The 20714-nt window shown below is 39.3% G+C and overlaps 1 protein-coding gene and 1 pseudogene across 1 annotated transcript; one reads left to right on the top strand and one right to left on the bottom strand.

Annotated features, from left to right (window-relative positions):
- On the bottom strand, positions 1 to 715 carry LOC102818698 (annotated as a pseudogene).
- Positions 716 to 16718: 16003 nt separating this feature from the next.
- LOC102819066 (olfactory receptor 1G1-like) lies at positions 16719 to 17558 on the top strand. Its single transcript, XM_006834966.1, has one exon. The coding sequence runs from the start codon at positions 16719 to 16721 to the stop codon at positions 17556 to 17558; it is 840 nt and encodes a 279-aa protein (XP_006835029.1).
- The last annotated feature ends 3156 nt before the right edge of the window (positions 17559 to 20714 follow it).

Genomic DNA, 20714 nt, shown 5'->3' on the forward strand with positions numbered 1-20714 from the left:
TCATGTCCTTGTCCTTAGGCTGTAAATAAAGGGATTCAACATGGGTGTGACCATCATGTACATCACAGATGCTACTATTCCAGTATTTGGTGAATAGTAGGATGATGGCTGAAAATAGACCAGAAAGACAGTTCCATAGAAGAGAGCGACCATTGTCAAGTGAGAACCACAGGTAGAGAGAAGACATTTTGCTTTCCTCCAGCAGATGGGACCTGAAGATGGTATGGATGATGTGGGCATAAGATATCAGGACACAGGTAAGTGGGACCACACCTGAGAGGGCTGCTTCAATGAACAGCATTACCTGAAAGATATGGGTGTCAGAACAGGCAAGTTTGAGGCATGGGAGAAGATCACAGAAAAAGTATGAGATGGAATGGGAGGCACAGGAGAGCTGAGATCTCAGGAAAATAAGTGAGAAGGCCAGGAGGAGGGAACAGAACCAGGATGCAGCCACCAACCACAGACAGCTTGGTGGTCACATGATTGTGGTATAGTAGAGTGGAAGGCAAATGGCCACGTAGCGGTCATATACCATCACGGCCAGCAGAAAGTCATCCAGCAGGGCAAATGCCATAAAGAAATACATCTGCATCAGACACCCAGTGTAAGAGATGGTGCAATGCAGTGTCTGGATGTTCACTAGTACTTTGGGAACAATGGTGTAGGTGAAGCAGGTATCGATGAAGGATAGGTTGCCCAAGAAGAAGTACATAGGGTATGGAGGTGAGGGTCAGAACTGATGGCCAAAATGATGAGTAGATTCCCCAATATGGTAATCAGGTAAACAACCAGGAAGAGATCAAACAGGAGAGCCCAGAAGAGGAAGTCAGAGAGGCTGATAGGTTTCAAATTTCCCTGTAAGGTAGAAAAATTCATGTAGAATCCTGCTTAAATAAAAAAAAATTTTTTAAAATCAGGCTCTAAAAATTAGAGGCCAAACACTTTAGTCTTTTTTCTTTTCTTTTTTTTCCTTCTTTCTTTCTAGTACCTGAGTAGGCAACTATGATTTACTGGAGTGTGGCTATAACTTTAGGTGTGCCGTTGTTGTTGTTAAGTGCCAATCAATGAGTCTGTTCCAACTCAACTCAAATCCTCTGTATAGGATTTCCAAAGAGCAACCAAGTCAGTTTAAATCACCAACCTTGTGGTTAGCAGTCCAGTGCTTATCCTACAGTGCCACACTAAAACAAATATGAAGTGTGTGGATTAAGACTGTGAAGTATTTTATGGGAATATAGCTTGAGTTCCTGATTCCTGTAATAGAAAATTTATCCCCATAAACTGTCTAAATGAGACTGAACTGAGGTTCATATTGAAAATACTTAATCAGGATTTAATTTCTTTAAAACAAAAAATGCTTTAGAATAACTGTTTCAACCTCATCACTTTATTGTGGAGTTCATTTTAGTCAATGGTCAATACTGTGCCATTTGTTGGTTTGTGTGTGGGTGGTCTCTGTGCATATTGAAGGAGATGCAGAAGGAAACATTTCCTCAGAAAGGAACCAGCTGAAACGCAGGGGTTTTCCAAAGTGTTAATGTGAATATGAAGACTTTGAAAATTGAAAAACTCTGTATGAATTAAGGACACACATTTTAATTTTTATCTTCAAACTCAACTCCGGCATCTTTGGTTTTAGATCATGGACTTTGATTTTAAGAATCAATTCTCTAGCAGTGATGCCTGAGATGGAGGCAGAGACGATAATGTGGAGCGATGGAGCAGCTAGGAACTTTAGACCCAGAGAGGGAGAGGGGCTGTGTGCTGAAGACCCGGGGAGTGCGGAGGGCAGGCTTGCAGGATATACCCTTTTGTTGGTTGATGATACATGGAGGGGATTGGAACTATGGCAATGAAACGATATACGATAGTTTATCGTAAAATATATACGATATACGATATATGATAGTTTAATGTAAACTAAAGTTCTCCCATGTAAACTCTCACATAATTCACAATAAAATTAAAAAAAAAAAAAGAATCAATTCTCTGCCCCTTATTCACTATCTGACATTGGTCAGTTATTGGTCATATCTGGATACCTGCTTCCTAACGTTTACACTGTGCACCTATTTCATAGAGTTATGTTGTAACTGAATGGCATATGTGGAAAACAGTCCTTCAATCAGTGTAGTAATACTCATTATCATTAGTAATAGTAGTTGACATGGTGTGACTTTGCAACCTAAAATTCAATGGAAAACACAGGCAGTGTGCTTTCCATCTCTATTGCTCACTTTGGAAAAGGTTTACCTCTGCTGAGTCTTATATTCCTTATTTTTAAGATGCAGATAGTAATCCTCTCCATAGCTTTATTCAGGGAACAAATGCTGGAATCAGTTGAAGTTTACTAATGAACAATGATGTGCAATACAGGTAAGAGATTTCAAACTTCCCTGTCTGAACGTGTAAGGTAACAAATGTAATGGACAGACAGTGATTTCATGTGCTAATGTTATGCTTGTTGAATGTACTGATTAAAAATATCCCCTCTGGGGTAAGACATTCTATAATACTATGAGAAAATCACTTAATGTTTCTGGGCTTCAGTATCCACATCTGTTTAAATGGGATAACAATAATGCCTATTATATGCAGTGGTTGTGAAGATAAAATCAGACAATGATTGTTAAATAGTTTAGGACACAGTAAGCACTCACTATTGTTATTGTTGCTTATAAAATGTGTTGCCTTGTCCTGTGTCACTGTATTCTGATCACTGTCTGAGGTTTGTACTTGTAAATTATGAGGTATAATAACAAGTCATCAAAATAATCATTATCGCTACCATTTCTGAATGCTTCAAATAAGGTAATAATCAGAGCCAAATATCATTAAATGTATAATGTGAATAGAGTTATTCATTGACTCAAGCTTTCAAAACAAGAAAAGATATGAATTGGTTTTGTGAACTATATGTTATTGTTGTTGTTGTTGTTAAGGGCCACTGAGTTGGTTCTGACTCATAGAAACTCTGTATAGGGTTTCTCTGAGGAGCAGCTGGTTGGCTTGAACCACTGATCTTATAGGCTAAGCAATCCAGTGCTTATCCTATAGGCCACACCAGGACTACAAAACAGTATATATTGTTATTGTTAAGTGCCATAGAGTTGACTCCAACCCATAGTGACCTTGTACAGGGTTTCTGAGGAGCAGCTGGTGGGTTTGAACTGCCAATCTTGTGATTCACAATCCAGTGCTGATCCTACAGTGTCACACCAGGAGTCATAATACAGTATATTGTTTCTGTTAAGTGCTGTGGAGTCGTTTCCGACTCATAGCAATCCTGTGTAGAGTTTCCGAGAAGTGGCTGGTGAGTTTGAACCACCAACCATGAAGTTCGTAAGACCTTTCGGTCCAGTGCATTAGCCCACAGCACTAGAGAAATTAATGTGGGTGCTGAGCTGATATGGTGTTAGGTGCTGAGCTACTAATTGCAAGGTGGGCAGTTCAAACCCATCAGCTGCTCTGCAGGAAAAGATGAGACTGTTTGCTCCTGCACAGATTTACAGACTTGGAAAATCTGTATAGAGTCTATGAGTCAGAAACAACTTGATGGGTTTGCTTTGGGGTTTGGGAGCTGGTGTGTTACTGAAAGTGATTTTGAGAACCCAGTGGACTGAGAGTGAGCTGTACTGTGCAGTTGTACAATAGCTAGATCCTGGTCACTGAAGAAAATTGGATGGAGGAGGTTGGCTTGAGATCTAGTCTTCACAATAACCTTGGGCTGGACCATTAGAGACCCAGTTAGAACACCAGAGATCAGTACCCCTTATGGTGATCAAAAGAGCCAGGAAGAAGTTAGTAAAAAGGAAGGAAAGAAAGAGGGAAAGAGGGGGGAAGGCAGATAGGCTCTGTGGTCTCTGTATATCTGTGTGTGTGCACATGTTATTAAGTAAAAGACTTCACTCTCCATTCCCATCCTCATGTCTCAATTCTTACCTGGAGATACTGACCAGACTCAGGCCCTGCCACTAGTACCATGGAGATTGGGTGCAATGTCCCCAAGAAGAAGACATGGCTGGAACTGCAAAACCTTTCCCTCTGCAGCAGCAGCACAGACCGAAAACTCAGATCTGGAGCTATATCTCAAGCACAGGAGCCAGAATGGACTGTTGATTTTTCACATGGAGTGTCTCCTGGGACTCAATCCCAGACTTTCTTAGTTAGAGACAAGATGGGACACCTGTCCAATCTACCAGCTGCCATCTCTTGAGTGTGACTCCCTGAAGCATAGCAGTATGAGAGATGCCTGCATTCAGAGTTACCATGTGGTATTCGTGGAGACACTGTTGTGGTTAAGTGCCCACAAGTCGGTTCCAACACAGCATGCTGTATAAGGTTTCCAAGACTGTAAATCTTTGCCAGAGCAGAAAGCCTTATCTGTTTCCCACAGAGTGACTAATTGGCTCAAACCACAGATCTATGGTTTGCAGTGCAGTGCTTCTTGTATGACACCTTAGCACTACTCCATGGACGTACTACCGATGGTATTTTTTCCTTGCATGAAGTGTAAATTAGATTTGCCATTTCCAGCCATAATTTTGAGCATGACCCTGTCTGGATAGGAAATCAGCAATTTCTAATTTGAGTTCAACCTTCATGGAAGAAACATAGTATTTTCCATAAAATAAGTTTTTTTTTTAAAAAAAAAAAAGAAAAAATATGATAAAATAAATCAGTGATAGTAATCATGGCTTTCAACTGTCATGTTTTCTATAGCCCCAGGGAGCGAGATAGAGCCAATATGTTGTATCTCTCAGGACGCTGCTGTGGGTAGGTATAAATTTATTTATGTTGTAAATGTGTCTTGTATAAAAAAAGTGTATAAAATATACATGCTGTTTACAGGATGATAAAGTGAATTCACATTCTCATGTGTCCACTATTAGTTTAAATAATGTATGATTTATTTAAATAGAATATGTATGATTGTTTAAATAGAATTTAGACTCCCCCTGTGTGATCATATTCCTTTTTTCCCCAACTAGCCACTATGAGTTGGAACCAACTTGATGGCATTTAACAACAACTATAACCTATTGAGAGCATGGTGACTCCATATAATAAGCACTGAACTGTGAACTACAGGGTCTGAGGTTTGAGCCCACCAGCTAGCTACTCCATGGGAGAAGGATGAGGTTTTCTCCTTCCACAAAACTTTAAAGCATCAGAAACCCTATACAGGGTCATTATGAGTCAAGCTGACTCTACAGCACTTAACAACAACAGAACACTATTCTGTAGCATTCATTTACTTTTCTTTATAGTGTTACCATGTAAGCATATATGTATAGCCCTCTAAATTCTATTTTTGCTTTTGCAATGTATGAATTCTCTATAACTAGTTATTTTTTCAATACTATATTTCAATGTTCATTCACATCAATGTATCTGCCCATGTTTACTACTGTTGGGTCGGTTCAGTAATCCCCACTATAAACATTCATTGCTGGCTGTGTTTTGGATTTTAGATTTTTCTGACGTGGTATTTTATGTATGTCTACTGTGACTATTTCAGCAGTTTGGGCAGCATTCCACAATGAAACACAATATTCTCATAAGAGAATGAATGCATGTTCACATTAAGTAGGACTAAAGGATGAAGGAGAGACAGACTACTTCTGAATGTTTAATCACTGAAAACCTTATGAATAGCAGTGGAACACTGTCAGATGGCACTAGAAAATTGAATATTCAAACATAATAAACAGCACCAAAATATTCTCAGATACAGTACTGAAAAACGAGCCCCTCAGGTTGGAGGGCACTGAAAATACAACTGGGGAAGAGCTGCCTCCACAAAGTAGAGTTGACTGTGATATGCAAGTGGAGAAAAGCTTTCAGGACCTTCATTTACTTATGAGGCACAACTCAAAATGAGGAGAAACAGCTGTAAACATCCATTAATAATCAGAACATGGAATGTACGAAGTATGAATCCTGAAAAATTGGAAGTTGTCAAAAATAAAATGGAATACATCAACATCGATAATCCTAGGCATTAGTGAGCTGAAAAGAATTGGGATCTGACAACCACATGGTATAATATGCTATGAATGACAAATTGAAGAGGAATGGCATCACATTTCATTATCAAATAGGACATTTCAAGATCTATCTTGAAGTTCAATGTTGTCTGTGATAGGATAATATTCATACACCTACAAGGAATGCCAAGGAGCTCTGGTAGCATAGTGGTTAAGAATCGTACTGCTAGCCTCAAGGTCAGCAGTTCGAAACTACCAGCTGTTTCATAGGGGAAAGATGAGGCTTTCTGCTCCCGTAAAGATTTACAGCCTTGGAAACCCTGTACAGGGTTGCTATGAGTTGGGACCAGTTCCACAGCACATAACAACAACAAGGAAGTCCAGTTAATACAATTATTATTCAAATTTATGCACCAACCACTAAAGTCAGTGATGATGAAATTGAAGAATTCTACCAACTTCTTCAGTATGAAATCGATCAAACATACAATCAAGATGTATTGATAATTACTGGTGATTGGAATGCAAAGGTTGGAAACAAAGAGGAAGGGTCAGTCATTGGAAAATATGGCTGTGGTGATATAAATGGTACTGTAGATCACATGGTAGAATATTGCAAGACCAATGATTTGTTCATTGCAAATACCATTTTTAAGCAACATAAAAGATGAGTGTGCACATGGACCTCACCAGATGGAATACACAGAAATCAAATTGACTTCACATCTGTGGAAAGAGACACTGGATAAGCTCCATATCATCAGTCAAAACAAAGCCAGGGGCAGACTGTGGAACAGACCATCAATTGCTTACATGCAAGTTCAAGCTAAAGCTGAAGAAAATTAAAACAAGTCCACGACAGCCAAGATATGACCTTGAGCATATCCCACTTGAATTTAAAGATCATCTGAAGAACATATTTGATGCATTAGACACTAAAGATCAAAGACCAGAAGAGTTATGGGATAGCTCAAAAACATACAGGAAGAAAACAAAAGGTCATTAAAAAAACAAGAAAGAAGAAAAAACCCAAAATGGATGCCAGCATACAGATGCTAAAATGAATGGAAACAAAATGGATGCCAACATACAGATGCTAAAATGAATGGAAAAAATGATGAAGTAACAGCTGAACAGAAAATTTCAAAGGTCAACTCGAGAAGACAAAGTCAAATACTATAATGAAATGTGCAAACCAAAACCAAATCTGGAGTTAGAAAACCAAAAGAGAAGAGCACACTCAGCATTTCTCAAGCTGAGGAAACTGAAGAAAAAAATCAAGCTATGACTTGCAATATTGAAGGAATTTATGGGCAAAATATTGAATGATGCAGAAAGCATCAAAAGAAGATGGAAGAGATACACAGAATCACTATGCCAAAAAGAAATGGTCGATGTTCAACCATTTCAAAACGTAGCATATGATCAAGATCCAATGATCTGAAGGAAGAAGTCCAAGGTGCACCAAAGACATTGACAAAACACAAGGCTCCAGGAATTGATGGAATACAAATTGAAATCTTCCAACAAACTGATGCAGCACTGGAGGCATTCACTCATCTATGCCAGGAAATTTGGAAGACAGCTATCTGGCCAACTGATTAGAAGAACTACATATTTGTTCGCATTCCAAAGAGAGATTGCCCAATGAAATGCAGAAGCCATCAGACATGTAAGTAAAATTTTGCTGAAGAATGTTCAAAAATGGCTACAACAGTACATTGACAGGAAACTGCCAGAGGTTCAAGCCAGATTCAGATGAGGACATAGAATGAAGGATGTAATTGTTGAAATTAGATGGATCTTGGCTGAAAGCAGTGAATGACAGAAAGACATTTACCTGTGCTTCGTTGACTGTGCAAAGGCTTTTGATTGTATGGATCATGACAAGCTATGGACAACATTGTGGAGAATGAATATTCTCGAACACTTGGACCCTGTACATAGACTAAAAGGCAGATGTTCGATCAGAGCAATGAAACACTGAATGGTTTAAAATTAGGAAAGGAGTATGCCAGGGTTGTATTTTTTCACCATACTTACTTAGTCTGTGTGCTGAGCACATAATTCAAGAAACTAGATAATATGAAGAAAAGCATGGCATCAGGGTTGAAGGAAGACTCATTAACAACCTACAATATGCAAAGGAAACAACCTTGCTTGATGAAAGTGATAAGGACTTAATATACTTACTAATGTAGATAAAAGACCCACAGTCTTCGGTATGAGTTGCACCTCAATATAAAGAAAACAAAATCCTTACCACTGGACCAATAAATAACACCAAAATAAATGGAGAAAAGATGGAAGTTATCAAAGACTTCATTTTGCTTAGATCAACAATCAACACTCATAGAAAGAGTAGTCAACAAATCAAAAGAAGCATTAGGCAAAATCTACTGCACAAGACTTCTTCAAAGTTTTCAAGAGCAAAGATGTCAGTTTGAGGACTAAGGTGCGCATTATTCAAGCCAAGGTATTTCTAATAACCTCATAAGCATGTGAAAGTTGTACAATAAATAAAGATCATAGAAGAATCAATGCATTTGAGTTATGGCATTGGAGGAGAATATTAAAAGCACCATGAACCACCAAAATACAAACAAATCTGTGTTAGAAAAAGTACAGACAGAATGCTCCTTAGAAGCCAGGATGGCCAGACTTCATATCTCATACTTCAGACAAGTTGTCAGAAGGGACCAGTCCCTGGAGAAGGACATCATGCTTGGTAAAATGGAGGCAAAAAAGAGGAAGACCCCCAGTGGGTGCAGCAATGGGCTCAAGCATAGCAACATTGTGAAGCACAGGACCGGGCAGTGTTTCATTTTGTTGTGCACAATGTTGCTGAGACAGTACCAACTTAACGTCACCTAATAACAGCAGAGGTAGTTTTATTTCTTCTTTGCCAATTTGGATGCCTTTTATTTCCCTTTCTTGCCTTATTGCTCTGGCTAAGATTTTAAGTACAATATGGAATAGAAGTGTTGATGAAGGGCATCCTTCTCTAGTTACCATTCACAAAGGGAAATGTTTTCAGACTTTCTCCATTAAGACTAATGTTGGCCATTCATTTTGTATGTATGCCCTTAAGGATGTTGAGGAATTTCCCTTCTACACCTATTTTGCTAAGTGTTTTTATCAAGAATGGGATTTTGTCAAATGTCTTTTCTGTATCCATTAATATGATCATGTTGTATTCTATTGGCTAGGATTTTGTTGCGGATTTTTGCATCTTTATTCATGTAAAAAAAAAAAAAAAGGCACCAACTATCCCTCACACAGTACTCTCATCTAGGTTTGATAATTCCTTTTGCAGTGGTCACAAAGAATTCAAACACCACACTGAAAGTTATGAGGTTTATTAGGGAGGTGAACAGGCTACAATTTAGAAATGTCAAGGTACAGTTAGCTACTCCAGTCAGGACAGCCTCTTCTTAACCATTCCCACAGGCAGGCCTATCTCTGTTCTTTGGCCTCTCATCCATGGGCCCTTTGGCTATTTCCCAGTTCCGGCAATATCACAAAGTTCTTTCAGGTTTGCTGCTAAACTCCCAAAGGCATTCTACTCCACTATAAACCTCAGTCTGAAGGCACTTGGCTTGAGTTCTGTGGGTCGGCAAACATGGCTCCTCCAATTAAGCTGGAGACACCCCACTCCACAAGCAGGTTTCCTGCCTAAAGGTACTCAGTTTTATTGGTGCCATGCACTGGGAATCCCACCACTCCACCTCATACTCCGGCTCTTGGTTCTGCTACTGGCGCTCCTCTGACGTCATAACTCTGTCTCCTAGGTCAGGCGCTTCAGTACATAGGGATCTCAGTGTCCAAATGACATACTCCCACCTTGGGTCTTCTTCCTTGATGGTAGTGAAATCCCCGCTCCAGCTTTTGAGAGGATTCATTTTATACCCATGTTCCAGTCCCACGTTTTCATAATTAAACCTGTTAACAACCACTTACAACTGAATCATATTATCCATCAGAATCTTCCCCCACTTCTCTTACCTAGACCCATTAGGAAGTAGTTTGGTGAGAGTTACGAAGACTTTGTCTATATATTGATAGTGGTGCCTGTGTGCCACCAAGTCAGTTCTGACTCATAGTAACCTTAGGGTTTCTGAGGCTGTAAATCTTTACAGGTCCCTAAAAACCTCATCTTTCTCCCACGCAGAAAATGGTAGATTCAAACTACTGACCATCCATTAGCAGCCCTGTTCATAATCCACTATGCTAACAAGGCTCCTTAGGGCTAGATGAATCATATGAAAGAATCCACTGCATCAGAGCTCATGAGAGATATTGGTCCATAATTTTCCTTTTTAGTGATGTCTTTGCCTGGTTCTGGTATTAATTATGATCAGTTCATAAAATAAATTCTGGAGTATTCCATTCTTTTCTATTCTCTGGAATTGGTGGTGGTGGTGGTGGTGTGAAGTGCCGTCGAGTCGGTTCTGACCCGTAGCGACCCTGTAAAGGGTTTCCGTGGAACAGCTGGTGAGCTTGAACTGCCGACCTTGCAGTTCAAACAGCTTTGCAGTCTGGTGCATTAACCCATAGAGCCACACCAGGACTCCCATTCGCTGGAATAGCTTGAGCACAGTTGGCATCCGCTCGTCTCTGAATGTTTGGTAGAATTTGCTTGTGAAACCTTCTTGGTCAGGACTCTTTTTTGGTGGGTGTTTCTTAATGACCAGTACAATTTCTTCTTTTGTTATGGTCTGCTCAAATTTTCTACCTGTGTTGTTAGGTTATTATTACTGTGAAGTGCCATCGAGTCGGTTCTGACCCATAGCGACACTGTATACTGTTTCCGAGGAGCAGCTGATATGCTTGAAACCCCGAACTTGCAGTTCAAATGGCTTTGCAGTCTGGCGCATTAACCCCCAGCGCCACACCAGGACTCCGTGTAAGGTTACGTAGGTAGTATGTTTGTAGAAATTTGTCCATTTCTGGTTGGTTTTCAATCTTGGTTAAGTATTTACTAAATTTAATGGGAGTCTTGGTGTGGCATTGTAGGTTAAACTCTGGACTGCGAAATGAAAGCTCAACAGTTTAAACCTACCAGCGGCACCTTGAAAACCCTATACAAGGTTGCTATGAATCAGAACGGACTTGACAGCATTTTACAACAAATTTTTATGATTTTTCTCTATTTTAGTGGAAAAGTTTATCAATTTTCTTTGAGGTTGCCATGTAATTTATTATTTTCTTCACAAATTTAAAACAGTCTGTTCTGTCTTGAAATTATCTTGACTTCCTCTCCATTTAGAAGTTCTATAACTACACTATTTATTACCTCCTCTTTATCTTCTTTCATATCTTTGTTGTAGAGGGTCTGGGTAATCGTCTGCCTAGTCCGTCATCTTGCCAAAAGTCCTAATTATCCTTTCAAAATAGTATCGCCATTAACATTGATTCCCTGCTCGGTAAGCAAAAGCCTCCCTCTTTCCTCTGCTTCCTACCCCTAGTAACCACTTGCAATTTACCACACGGTCAGTGGTTCAAACCCACTGGAAGCTTCTCAGAAACCCTATACAGAGTTGCTATGAATTGGAACCAACTTGAAAACACTTAACAACAGATTTCATATAAATCATATACAGTATTAGTCCTTTAGTAACTAAGTTCACGCATCATAATGTATTGAAGGACTCCTGAGTGGTGATGTAGGATCAGCACTGGACCGCGAACCACAAGGTCAGTCATTCAAACCCACTAGCTGCTCCTCAGAGACCCTATACAGGGTCACTATGAGTTGGAACCCACTACACAGCGCTCAACAACAATGATGTATTCAAGGTTTATTCATGCTGTGACATGTTGGTGCATTCTTTTAATGAAAAATGAATTCTTTCATTAAGAAACCAAATAGTTTTTACTTCTCAAACAAATTCCTCTTAGTTTCTGCAGGTGTTGGCTGCCTTTTTGTGTCACACTAGTTGATAGATACGCTGTCACTAAGTATCATTCCCTCATAAACACCCTGCAAATGCCACCTTGAAGTCTTTACTCATACTGTTATCTCTCTGCCCCATCCTCCAGAGACCACTCATCCTCACCACCCACTGGTCTGCTAGAAGATCGGCTGTAGGTACTGCTGCTATGGGACAACTGATGGCTTCTGATTCCATGTCTTAGCTCAGATACCAAGAGTTAGATGTCCTTCCCATTTCTGACTGGACAAAACTACAATAAACCAGTGTAATGTTCCTAATGATTCTCTTCTCTCATCATTGAGTGCAAAGGAGAAAGTTGCAGGGACCAGAGAGGTTCTAGTAGACCAGGGAGGGCACAGAAGTAGGGTATTTGGGACCTCTTTTGCTCTCACTTCTACCTGATGAATGATGAAAACAGGTTTTTCTGCTCCCCTTGGGATCACTCACCTGACCATCAATCAAAAGTTTACTGTGCTGGTGGTGGTTATGTGCTGTGGAGTCGGTTCCAACTCATAGCAACCCTGTACAGGGTTTCCAAGACTATAAATCTTTATGGGACCAGAAAGCCTCATCTTTCTCCCACGGAACAGCTGGTAGTTTCAAACTGCTGACCTTGAGGTTCACAGCCTGATTCGTAACCACTATGCTACAGGTACACAAACATATATTGCACTGACCTCTGACATTAATGTGAACTTTATTTTGAATTTTTAAAAATATTAAAATATAGATAAAGGAACTAAAATCTTAATCAATTGATGATTTTCTTTGTTATCTTCTCTGTGCACTAACTTCCTTTTAAAGAACTTGCAGCTAGTTCTCTAAATCATAAGCAATTTCAATCAGCCAAAAGATGCTTGAAAAACGATGAACAAAGTAGAAGGACTCACACTTATCTATATCAAATTCTACTATGATGCTACAGTAATCAAAACAGTATAGTACTGATATAAAGAAAAGACATATACGCACATGGAATAAAACTTAGAATTAACAAATAAATCTGTACATCTATGGCTAATTGATTTTCAACAAGGATGAAAATAGGGAAAGAATAATCTCTTCAATATATGGTGCTGAGATAACTAGATCTCCAAATACAAAAGAATGAATTGGACTCAACCTCACACCATATATAAAACTGAACTTATTTTAGATCAGCTCTTATTTTAGATCACTGAGTGTATCGGTGATCTTAATATATAACCTATAAAACTCTCAGAAGAAACATAGAGGTAAAACTTTAAGACCTTGTTTTTGACAAATTTAGATATGACACCAAAATTATAAGCAACAAAAGAAAAATAGATAAATTGAGCTTCATCGAAATGAAAATGTGTGTGCATTAAAAGCTGTCATCAACAAAGTAAAGACACAATCTACATAACAGGAGAAAATATTTGGGAATCATATCTGCAGAATTTATAAAGATCTCCTACAACTCAACAACAACAACAAATTCAGTTTAAAAATTGGCAAAGAACTTAGGTATTTCTCCAAAGAAGATATGTAAATTACCAATAAGCACATGAAAAGATGCTCAACATCATTAGTCAATACAGAAATGAAATCAAAACCACAATGCAATACCACCTCACACCTACGAGAAAAGCAGAAATCAACAAGTATTGGCTAGCTTGTAGAATGAACATGGTGCAGACACATTGGAAAATAGTTAGATGATTTCCTCAAAAAGTTAAATACAGAATTGCCATACTACCCACGGTTTCCACTCCTAGGTATATATCCAAGAGAATTAAAAGCAGGAACTCAAACATATACTTGTGAACCAATCGGTGTTCATTGCAGCGTTATTTACAATAACCAAAAGGTGGAAAAACCCAAGAGTTCATCAATAGAAAAATGGATAAACAAAATGTAGTATATACATACAATGGAATATTTTTTGGTAACAAGGAGAAATTAAGTTCTAATATGTGATATAGCATAGATGAACCTAGAAAACATTATGCTAAATGTCATAAGTCAGACACAAAAAGCCAAATACTGTATGATCCCACTTACATGAAAAACTCTAGACTAGGTAAAGGGCTAGAGACCAACGCCTATTAGTGGTTTATTAGAGACTGAAATAAGGAGGGAAGCAGGGTGGTTATTTCTGAATGAGTACTGAGTTTCTATTTTTGTTTTTATTTTTTAAGTGCCACTGAGTCCGTTTCAACACATAACAACCCTGTATAGGTTTTCCAAAGAGCAACTGGTGGGTTTGAACTGCCAACATTGTGGTTAACAGTCCAGTGCTTACCCTTCAGCACCACACTGAAAAGCTTTGGGTATGGGTAGTGGTGATGGTAACTAATGTCATGGATTCTACACCTTAAAGTGGTATGTTGGCAAACTTTTTGTTATATATATTTTGCCACAATAAAAATTCTAAGATAATGTTGACTTAAATATGCACATTATAAAAGGGCACAAAACACTAATTCTAATCACATAAAGAACAAAAATAGAGATATCCAGACAATATATTTAATAGACACACACATATGCATATGTGGTAGAATTATAAAGAAAACTAAGGAAATGGTACACAGTACTCAGAAAAGTGATTCTTCTAGTCGGGGAGGAAAAAAGTATGTCTGATTGTATTGATATAAAATCTAATCTGAGTATTGGTAAAATGAGTATTCATATTCTTACTTTTTTTAAAAGAGCAAGTGTATGTTTTACATACTTTTTATATTTATGATATATTTGTAGCAAATATCTAAAAGATACCCAAAGCACCACCCTGGGTCATCTGTAGATTCTACATCTTGGTCCCATGTCTGCTTCCTGAGGTCATAGAAAACAAGAATACTTTTGAAGTATTTGAAGACAACAGTTGTGACCTTTGATACATTTTTTTCTTTCTCTTCCTTCTTTTCTGGAACATACCATGCTTCATCCATGACAACTGGGCTCTAATTAGGAAATGTGGTCTTCATGACAGGGAAGGGCCGTGCTAAGAGTTAGGGATAGGGAAGATGATTCCAACTTGCACCTACCCAAAGGCAAAAACACCAGCAGCTATGCCCTCATGGATCCAGCCACTTGGTCACTCTGAATATAATCATCTCTGATACTGGTGAGACTCAAGGGGCCACAGCCTACAGAAGACAACAGAAGTTTGGACAATTGCCCATCTTGTCTCTAAGTAAGAGGTCTGGGATTGGATCCCAGGGGACATTTCATATGAAAAGCCAACAGTTCCTTCTGGATCCTGTGCCTCAAGTCAGGTACTACCAGTCCTCAGTCTTCAGTCTTCAATCTATTCTGCTGCTCCAGAGAGGCAATGTCTCTGTGGTTCCAACTATGTCTTTTTGGGGAGCCAAAGAGACAGCAAATAAATCTCCTTGGTGATAATGTCAGGGTCTAAAGCTGTCCAGTATCTCCAGGTAAGCATGATGACACGGGGATGAAGGGGACAGAGAGCACAGTCTCTCTCGGGTACATAACATAGCGCACTCACACACATGCACTTAATTCCTCCCTCTCAATCATTTCCTGAGTCTTCTGATTTCTATATGAGGTGCTTAATCTGGTATTCATCATGTCTCTGAGGTCCAGCCTTATTTAGGTCATGGTGGAGAGCGGTCCTCAGTTCACCCTTCTCCATGTCTATGTCGCTTCAGAGGTGGCACAATTCACCCTCAGCCCACTCAGACAGAGCTCTGATAGCATGATGGTTATGAATTGGGCTGCCAACCTCAAGGTTGGCAGTTCTAAACTACCAGCAGTTCCGCGGGAGAAAGAGGAGGTGTTCTGCTTCCATAAAGATTTACAGCCTCGGAAACCCTGTGCAGGGTCACTATGAATCAGAACCGATCTACAGTACTTAACAACAACAACAACCACTCAGACAGAGGTGGTTCTCAGAATCACTTTCAGCTGTCACCTTCGGGCCAATGCCGGTAATTTACTTCTCTATGTCTACTTGCAGGTTACTGGACCTGTTAGAATTAGTTCTTCTTTTCTTTTTTTAATCTGAACCAATGAAAAATTTATTTACGATAACTTATTTACTCACATTTTATAGTCAGTGATACTGGGGATACTCATGATCTTAAAATTGAGGATACTGATTGTGAAGTTGATGAAAAAAATGCCTTTAATCTACAAAATGCTTTTCAGTGTACAAAGTTCTCATATCTACAATAATTCAAAGGACCTCCAAAGGCAAAAATGACAGAGAACTCCCAGCACAATTAGAGACCCCACAGTCTCAACTGGATCCTCTCTGAATAAATTATTCCCTCTTTTGTCTCCCTTAATACACATGCACCAGCGCACATACATAGACTCCGAGGACTAAATTTTGCCCCCAAAATTTAGTATTTGCATGATCCCAAAATGAATGCAAAAATAAGGCTGAACAGTTATTCTAAAGCAAAAAAAAAAAAAAAAGGAGTTAAAACTTGGAGGGGTTTATTCAAGATGGAGCCCAGTTCAATATCATTCAGGCAATCTAAGGAGACAACTTTCCTTTTTACAAGAGTCTGGAATCCAGACTGTATCCTAACCAAAATGCTTCATGTACTTATACATATTTGCACACTTGCTAACATAACTATTAGCAAATCTCAGTGTCCCCTCAGGATATAAGGACAAACTGACAGAAATCCTCGGACTCTGTAGTTTTTAGAGCCTGGCTGTGTTTAAGCAGAATTCTCTTCTACTTTCTCTACATTAGAAACCAAACCAAAGCAGAATTTCTGATTTCCTTCTTCTGGGCTTCTCTGAGCAGTCGGAGCAGCATTCTTTGCTGTTCGGGCTCTTTTTGAGCATGTACTTGGTGACACTGTTGGGAAACCTGCTCATCGTCTTGGCCATCATCTCTGACACACATCTCCATACACCCATGTACTTCTTCCTGGCCAACCTGTCCTTCATTGATACCTGCTTTACTTGTACCATTGTTCCCAAGGTACTGGTGAACATTCAGACACAGCACCACACCATATCCTACACTGGTTGCCTTGTGCAGATGTACTTCTTCATGGCATTGACACTGCTGGATGACTTTCTGCTGGCCGTGATGGCATATGACCGCTACGTAGCCATCTGTCTTCCTCTCCACTACACCATGGTCATGCGGCCCCAACGTTGCCTGCTGCTGGTGGCTGTATCCTGGCTCTGCTCCCATCTTCTGGCCCTTACACTCATTCTCCTAATGACTCAATTCTCCTTCTGTGCCTCTCATTCAATCCCACACTTTTTCTGTGATCTCCTCCCACTCCTCAAGCTTGCCTGTTCCGACACCTATATCTTTCAGGTTCTGATGTTTATTGAAGCATCCCTCTCAGGTGTGGTCCCTCTCACCTGTGTCCTAGTCTCGTATGTCCACATCATCCACACCATCCTCAGGGCTCCCTCTGCTGAGGGGAAGCATAAAGTCTTTTCTACCTGTGGTTCTCATCTAACAGTGGTCACTCTCTTCTATGGAACACTCTTTCTCGTCTACTTTCAGCCATCATCCTCCTACTCAGCAAATACTGGAATGTTGGCATCTATAATATACACAATGGTCACCCCCATGTTGAACCCTTTTATCTACAGCCTGAGGAACAGGAATATGAAGGATGCATTGTGGAAACTCCTTGGCAGGGGAAAATGCTCTACTTGATAACAGGTCCTTCATTTGTAACATACATTTCTTCCTGGGCTTTTTCATTATAAATTTGAAAGGTTCTCATTCAAGGCAAGATGGATGCTTAGCGTCATAAGCAGGTTCAACAAAATGAAGGCTCTGACTTCGCAGGATAAAAATATTAGCAACTAGCAAAATAAAAGAACAAACAAACAAACAAAAAAACCCAGAAGCCCTGGTGTGGTGTTATGGGGTAAGCACTGGACTTCTAACCATAAGGTTGGTGATTCAAATCCACCAGCCACTCTTCAAAAACCCTATTCAGGGTAGCTATGAGTCAGAACCAACTCGACAGCACTTAACAACAACAACAACCATGGACAGAGCTGCAACTGAACAGGGGATTGATTGGCAATCCCTACAGAGTGACTAGTATACAAGACAATTTCGGGAGTGGTGAAGCACCAAAGTAATGATACCAACAAAACAGCAGAAGGAAGCGCGGTAGCAGCACAGGACAGGAGAAATTCTGTCAAAACTGGGAACATACCAGGAGCTTAGTCAAGTACACTGGGATTCAGAGACCAATTCTAAACCCAGCCTTGCAGGAAACTCATTCATAGGAATTGGCTTTAACCTAGAGGTTATGGTACCAAACTTGTACGTATTGCTTGAGAGAGCAATAATAATTTGATCTTTTAAAAAATCAAATCCTTCCTTTAAAAGAAACTGAATTTTTTACCTAAAGAAACTAAAAGCTAAGGCCCTTTTCTTCATGTATTTGTTTTACATTGTAAAGATGATTTCTCATTTAATCATATAGCATGATTATTTAGGTATTTTCAAAACCTCCATAAACATAAACGTTTGCATAATTAATATTACATTAAAAGCATGTGCCATGATTTATACACATGTTTCCATTTGGGTAATTAGGTTTTACTCATTATTTTTTACTAGTATAGATAAGGAAAAAATGAAAATTTTCATGAATAAACCATATATAAAAGTTTTCTCCCCATATAATAATTCTCATAATTGGAGATGCTGGGTGGACGAATTCTAAGACTCATGATATATGTTGCCAAAATATTTTATAAAACTATTCATGGTTTATATTCCAAACAACTATTTGTTTATTATGATTTGAATGTAAGTTTATGAAACAAATTAGTTTTCAATTCAACAATTATCTTAAAAATAAGATGCTGGATGCCTGTGTACTGTCATTCACTCAGATACAAACCATGTATTCCTTAAAGGAGACTTGGTAGCATAGTGGTGATGAATTGGGCTGCTGACCTCAAGGTCAGCAGTTCGAAACTACAAGCTGTTCCGTGGGAGAAAGATGAGGCTTTCTGCTCCCGTAAAGATTTACAGCCTCGGAAACCCTGTGCAGGGTTGCTATGAGTCACAACCGACTCCGCGGTACATAACCACCACCAGAGCCTTTTTTTACTCCTCTGTAACATCTTGCCTTCCCCAGACACACCCAAATTAAATTCCATGTCATCTTTAAAAAGTCCTCTCTTATACCATACCCTTTGACACCAGCCCACTCTAATGGACTATCTCTGTATCTGAAGGGGACCTCATGGCACAGTGGTTAAAGTGCTTGGCTGCTAACTGAAAAGTCAGTAGTTTGAAGCCATCAGTAGATCCATGGGAGAAAAGACCTAGCAATCTGCTGACATAAAGATTACAGCCTAGGAAACTCTCTGAGGCAGTTCTACTCTCTCCTATAGACTAGCCGTGTGTCAAAATTGACTTGACAGCAACCAACAACAACATCCGTTTATTTCTTTCTCTTTCTATTAATATCTAAAGAAAGTAAAGGAGACAATTCATGTAGGCAAGAACACTTTGGAATTCTATAGTCTCCTGTTCACTGCAAGGGATTTGATAGCTTGTTTGGTCGATTGTCTTCAATGGCCAGTCACCTTCAAATAAACACCCTTCTTCCTTCTTTTAGCCTAACATTTTAGTTTTTGTGAACCGACTTCACGGCACACAACAACAATAACATATGTTCCAAGGGAGTCCTGGTGTGGCTCTGTGGGTTAAATGTGCCAGACTGCAAAGCAGTTTGAGCTGCAAGGTTGGCAGTTCAAGCTCACCAGCTGCTCCTTGGAAACCTTATACAGGGTCACTACGGGTCGGAACCCACTCAGCAGCACTTTACAACAATAACATATATCCCAAGGGCCAGACCTTCCCCACCCATGGTCTAGATCAAGAATAAGATAAGGATTTTCACTCTTGCCTCTTGCAATTGACATTGTACTGGAGGTTCTAGCCAGGGAAATTTGGCACAAAAATGAAATAGAAGGCATCCAGGTTGGCAACAAAGAAGTAAAGCTTATCTCTTTTGGCAGATGACAAGATGATGTATTTTTTTATTCCTAAAAATTACACACAAACACACACACAAATTGGAACTAATCAACAATTCAGACTCAATGCAATCACTGTCAACATCTCTTGGCAGAAATGGACAAGGTAATTTTAGAATTTATATAGATACGCAAGGGACCCAAAATAGCCAAAACAATCTTGAAAAATGAACTGTACAATAATGTTCATTGCAGTATTATTCATAATAGCTAAAAGATATTGAACTCCTTAAGTTTCACTTTAGTAGTTAGAATGCAAAGGTGCAGCCTGTTTGCAAAACAGTCTAGCAGTTTCTAATAAAGTTGAATATACATTTTCCACATTAGCCAAAAATCTGACTCCTACCGGTTTACTTGAAAGAAGTAAAAGTATATGTCTACCCAAAGACCCTGTAAACTAATGTTTATAACATCTTTATTCATAATAGCCAAAAACTAAAAAAAACCAGAATGGCCATCAACTGGTAAATGAATAAACAAATCTGATATCCAATGAAACACTGTTGTTGTTAGGTGCCATCAAGTTGGTACAGACTCATAGCGACCCTATGCACAACAGAACAAAACACTGCCCAACCCTGGGCCAACCTTACAATTGTTGCCACGCTTGAGCCCATTGATACTGCCACTTTGCCAATCCATCTTTTTAGGGGTCTTCCTCTTTTTCGCTGACCCTCCACCTTACCAAACATAAGATCTTTCTCCAGTGAATGGTCCCTCTTGATAATATGTCCGAAGTATGAGAGACAAAGTTTGGCCATCCTGGCCTCCAAGTAGCACTCTGGCTGCACTATTTCCA

The sequence above is a fragment of the Chrysochloris asiatica genome, unplaced genomic scaffold, assembly GCF_000296735.1.
Source record: "Chrysochloris asiatica unplaced genomic scaffold, ChrAsi1.0 scaffold00014, whole genome shotgun sequence".
Classification (NCBI taxonomy): Eukaryota; Metazoa; Chordata; class Mammalia; order Afrosoricida; family Chrysochloridae; genus Chrysochloris; species Chrysochloris asiatica.

What these genes read in the sequence shown, in the direction of transcription:
- LOC102819066 (XM_006834966.1), top strand. Translation starts at nt 16,719, where the DNA reads ATGTACTTGGTGACACTGTTGGGAAACCTGCTCATCGTCTTGGCCATC.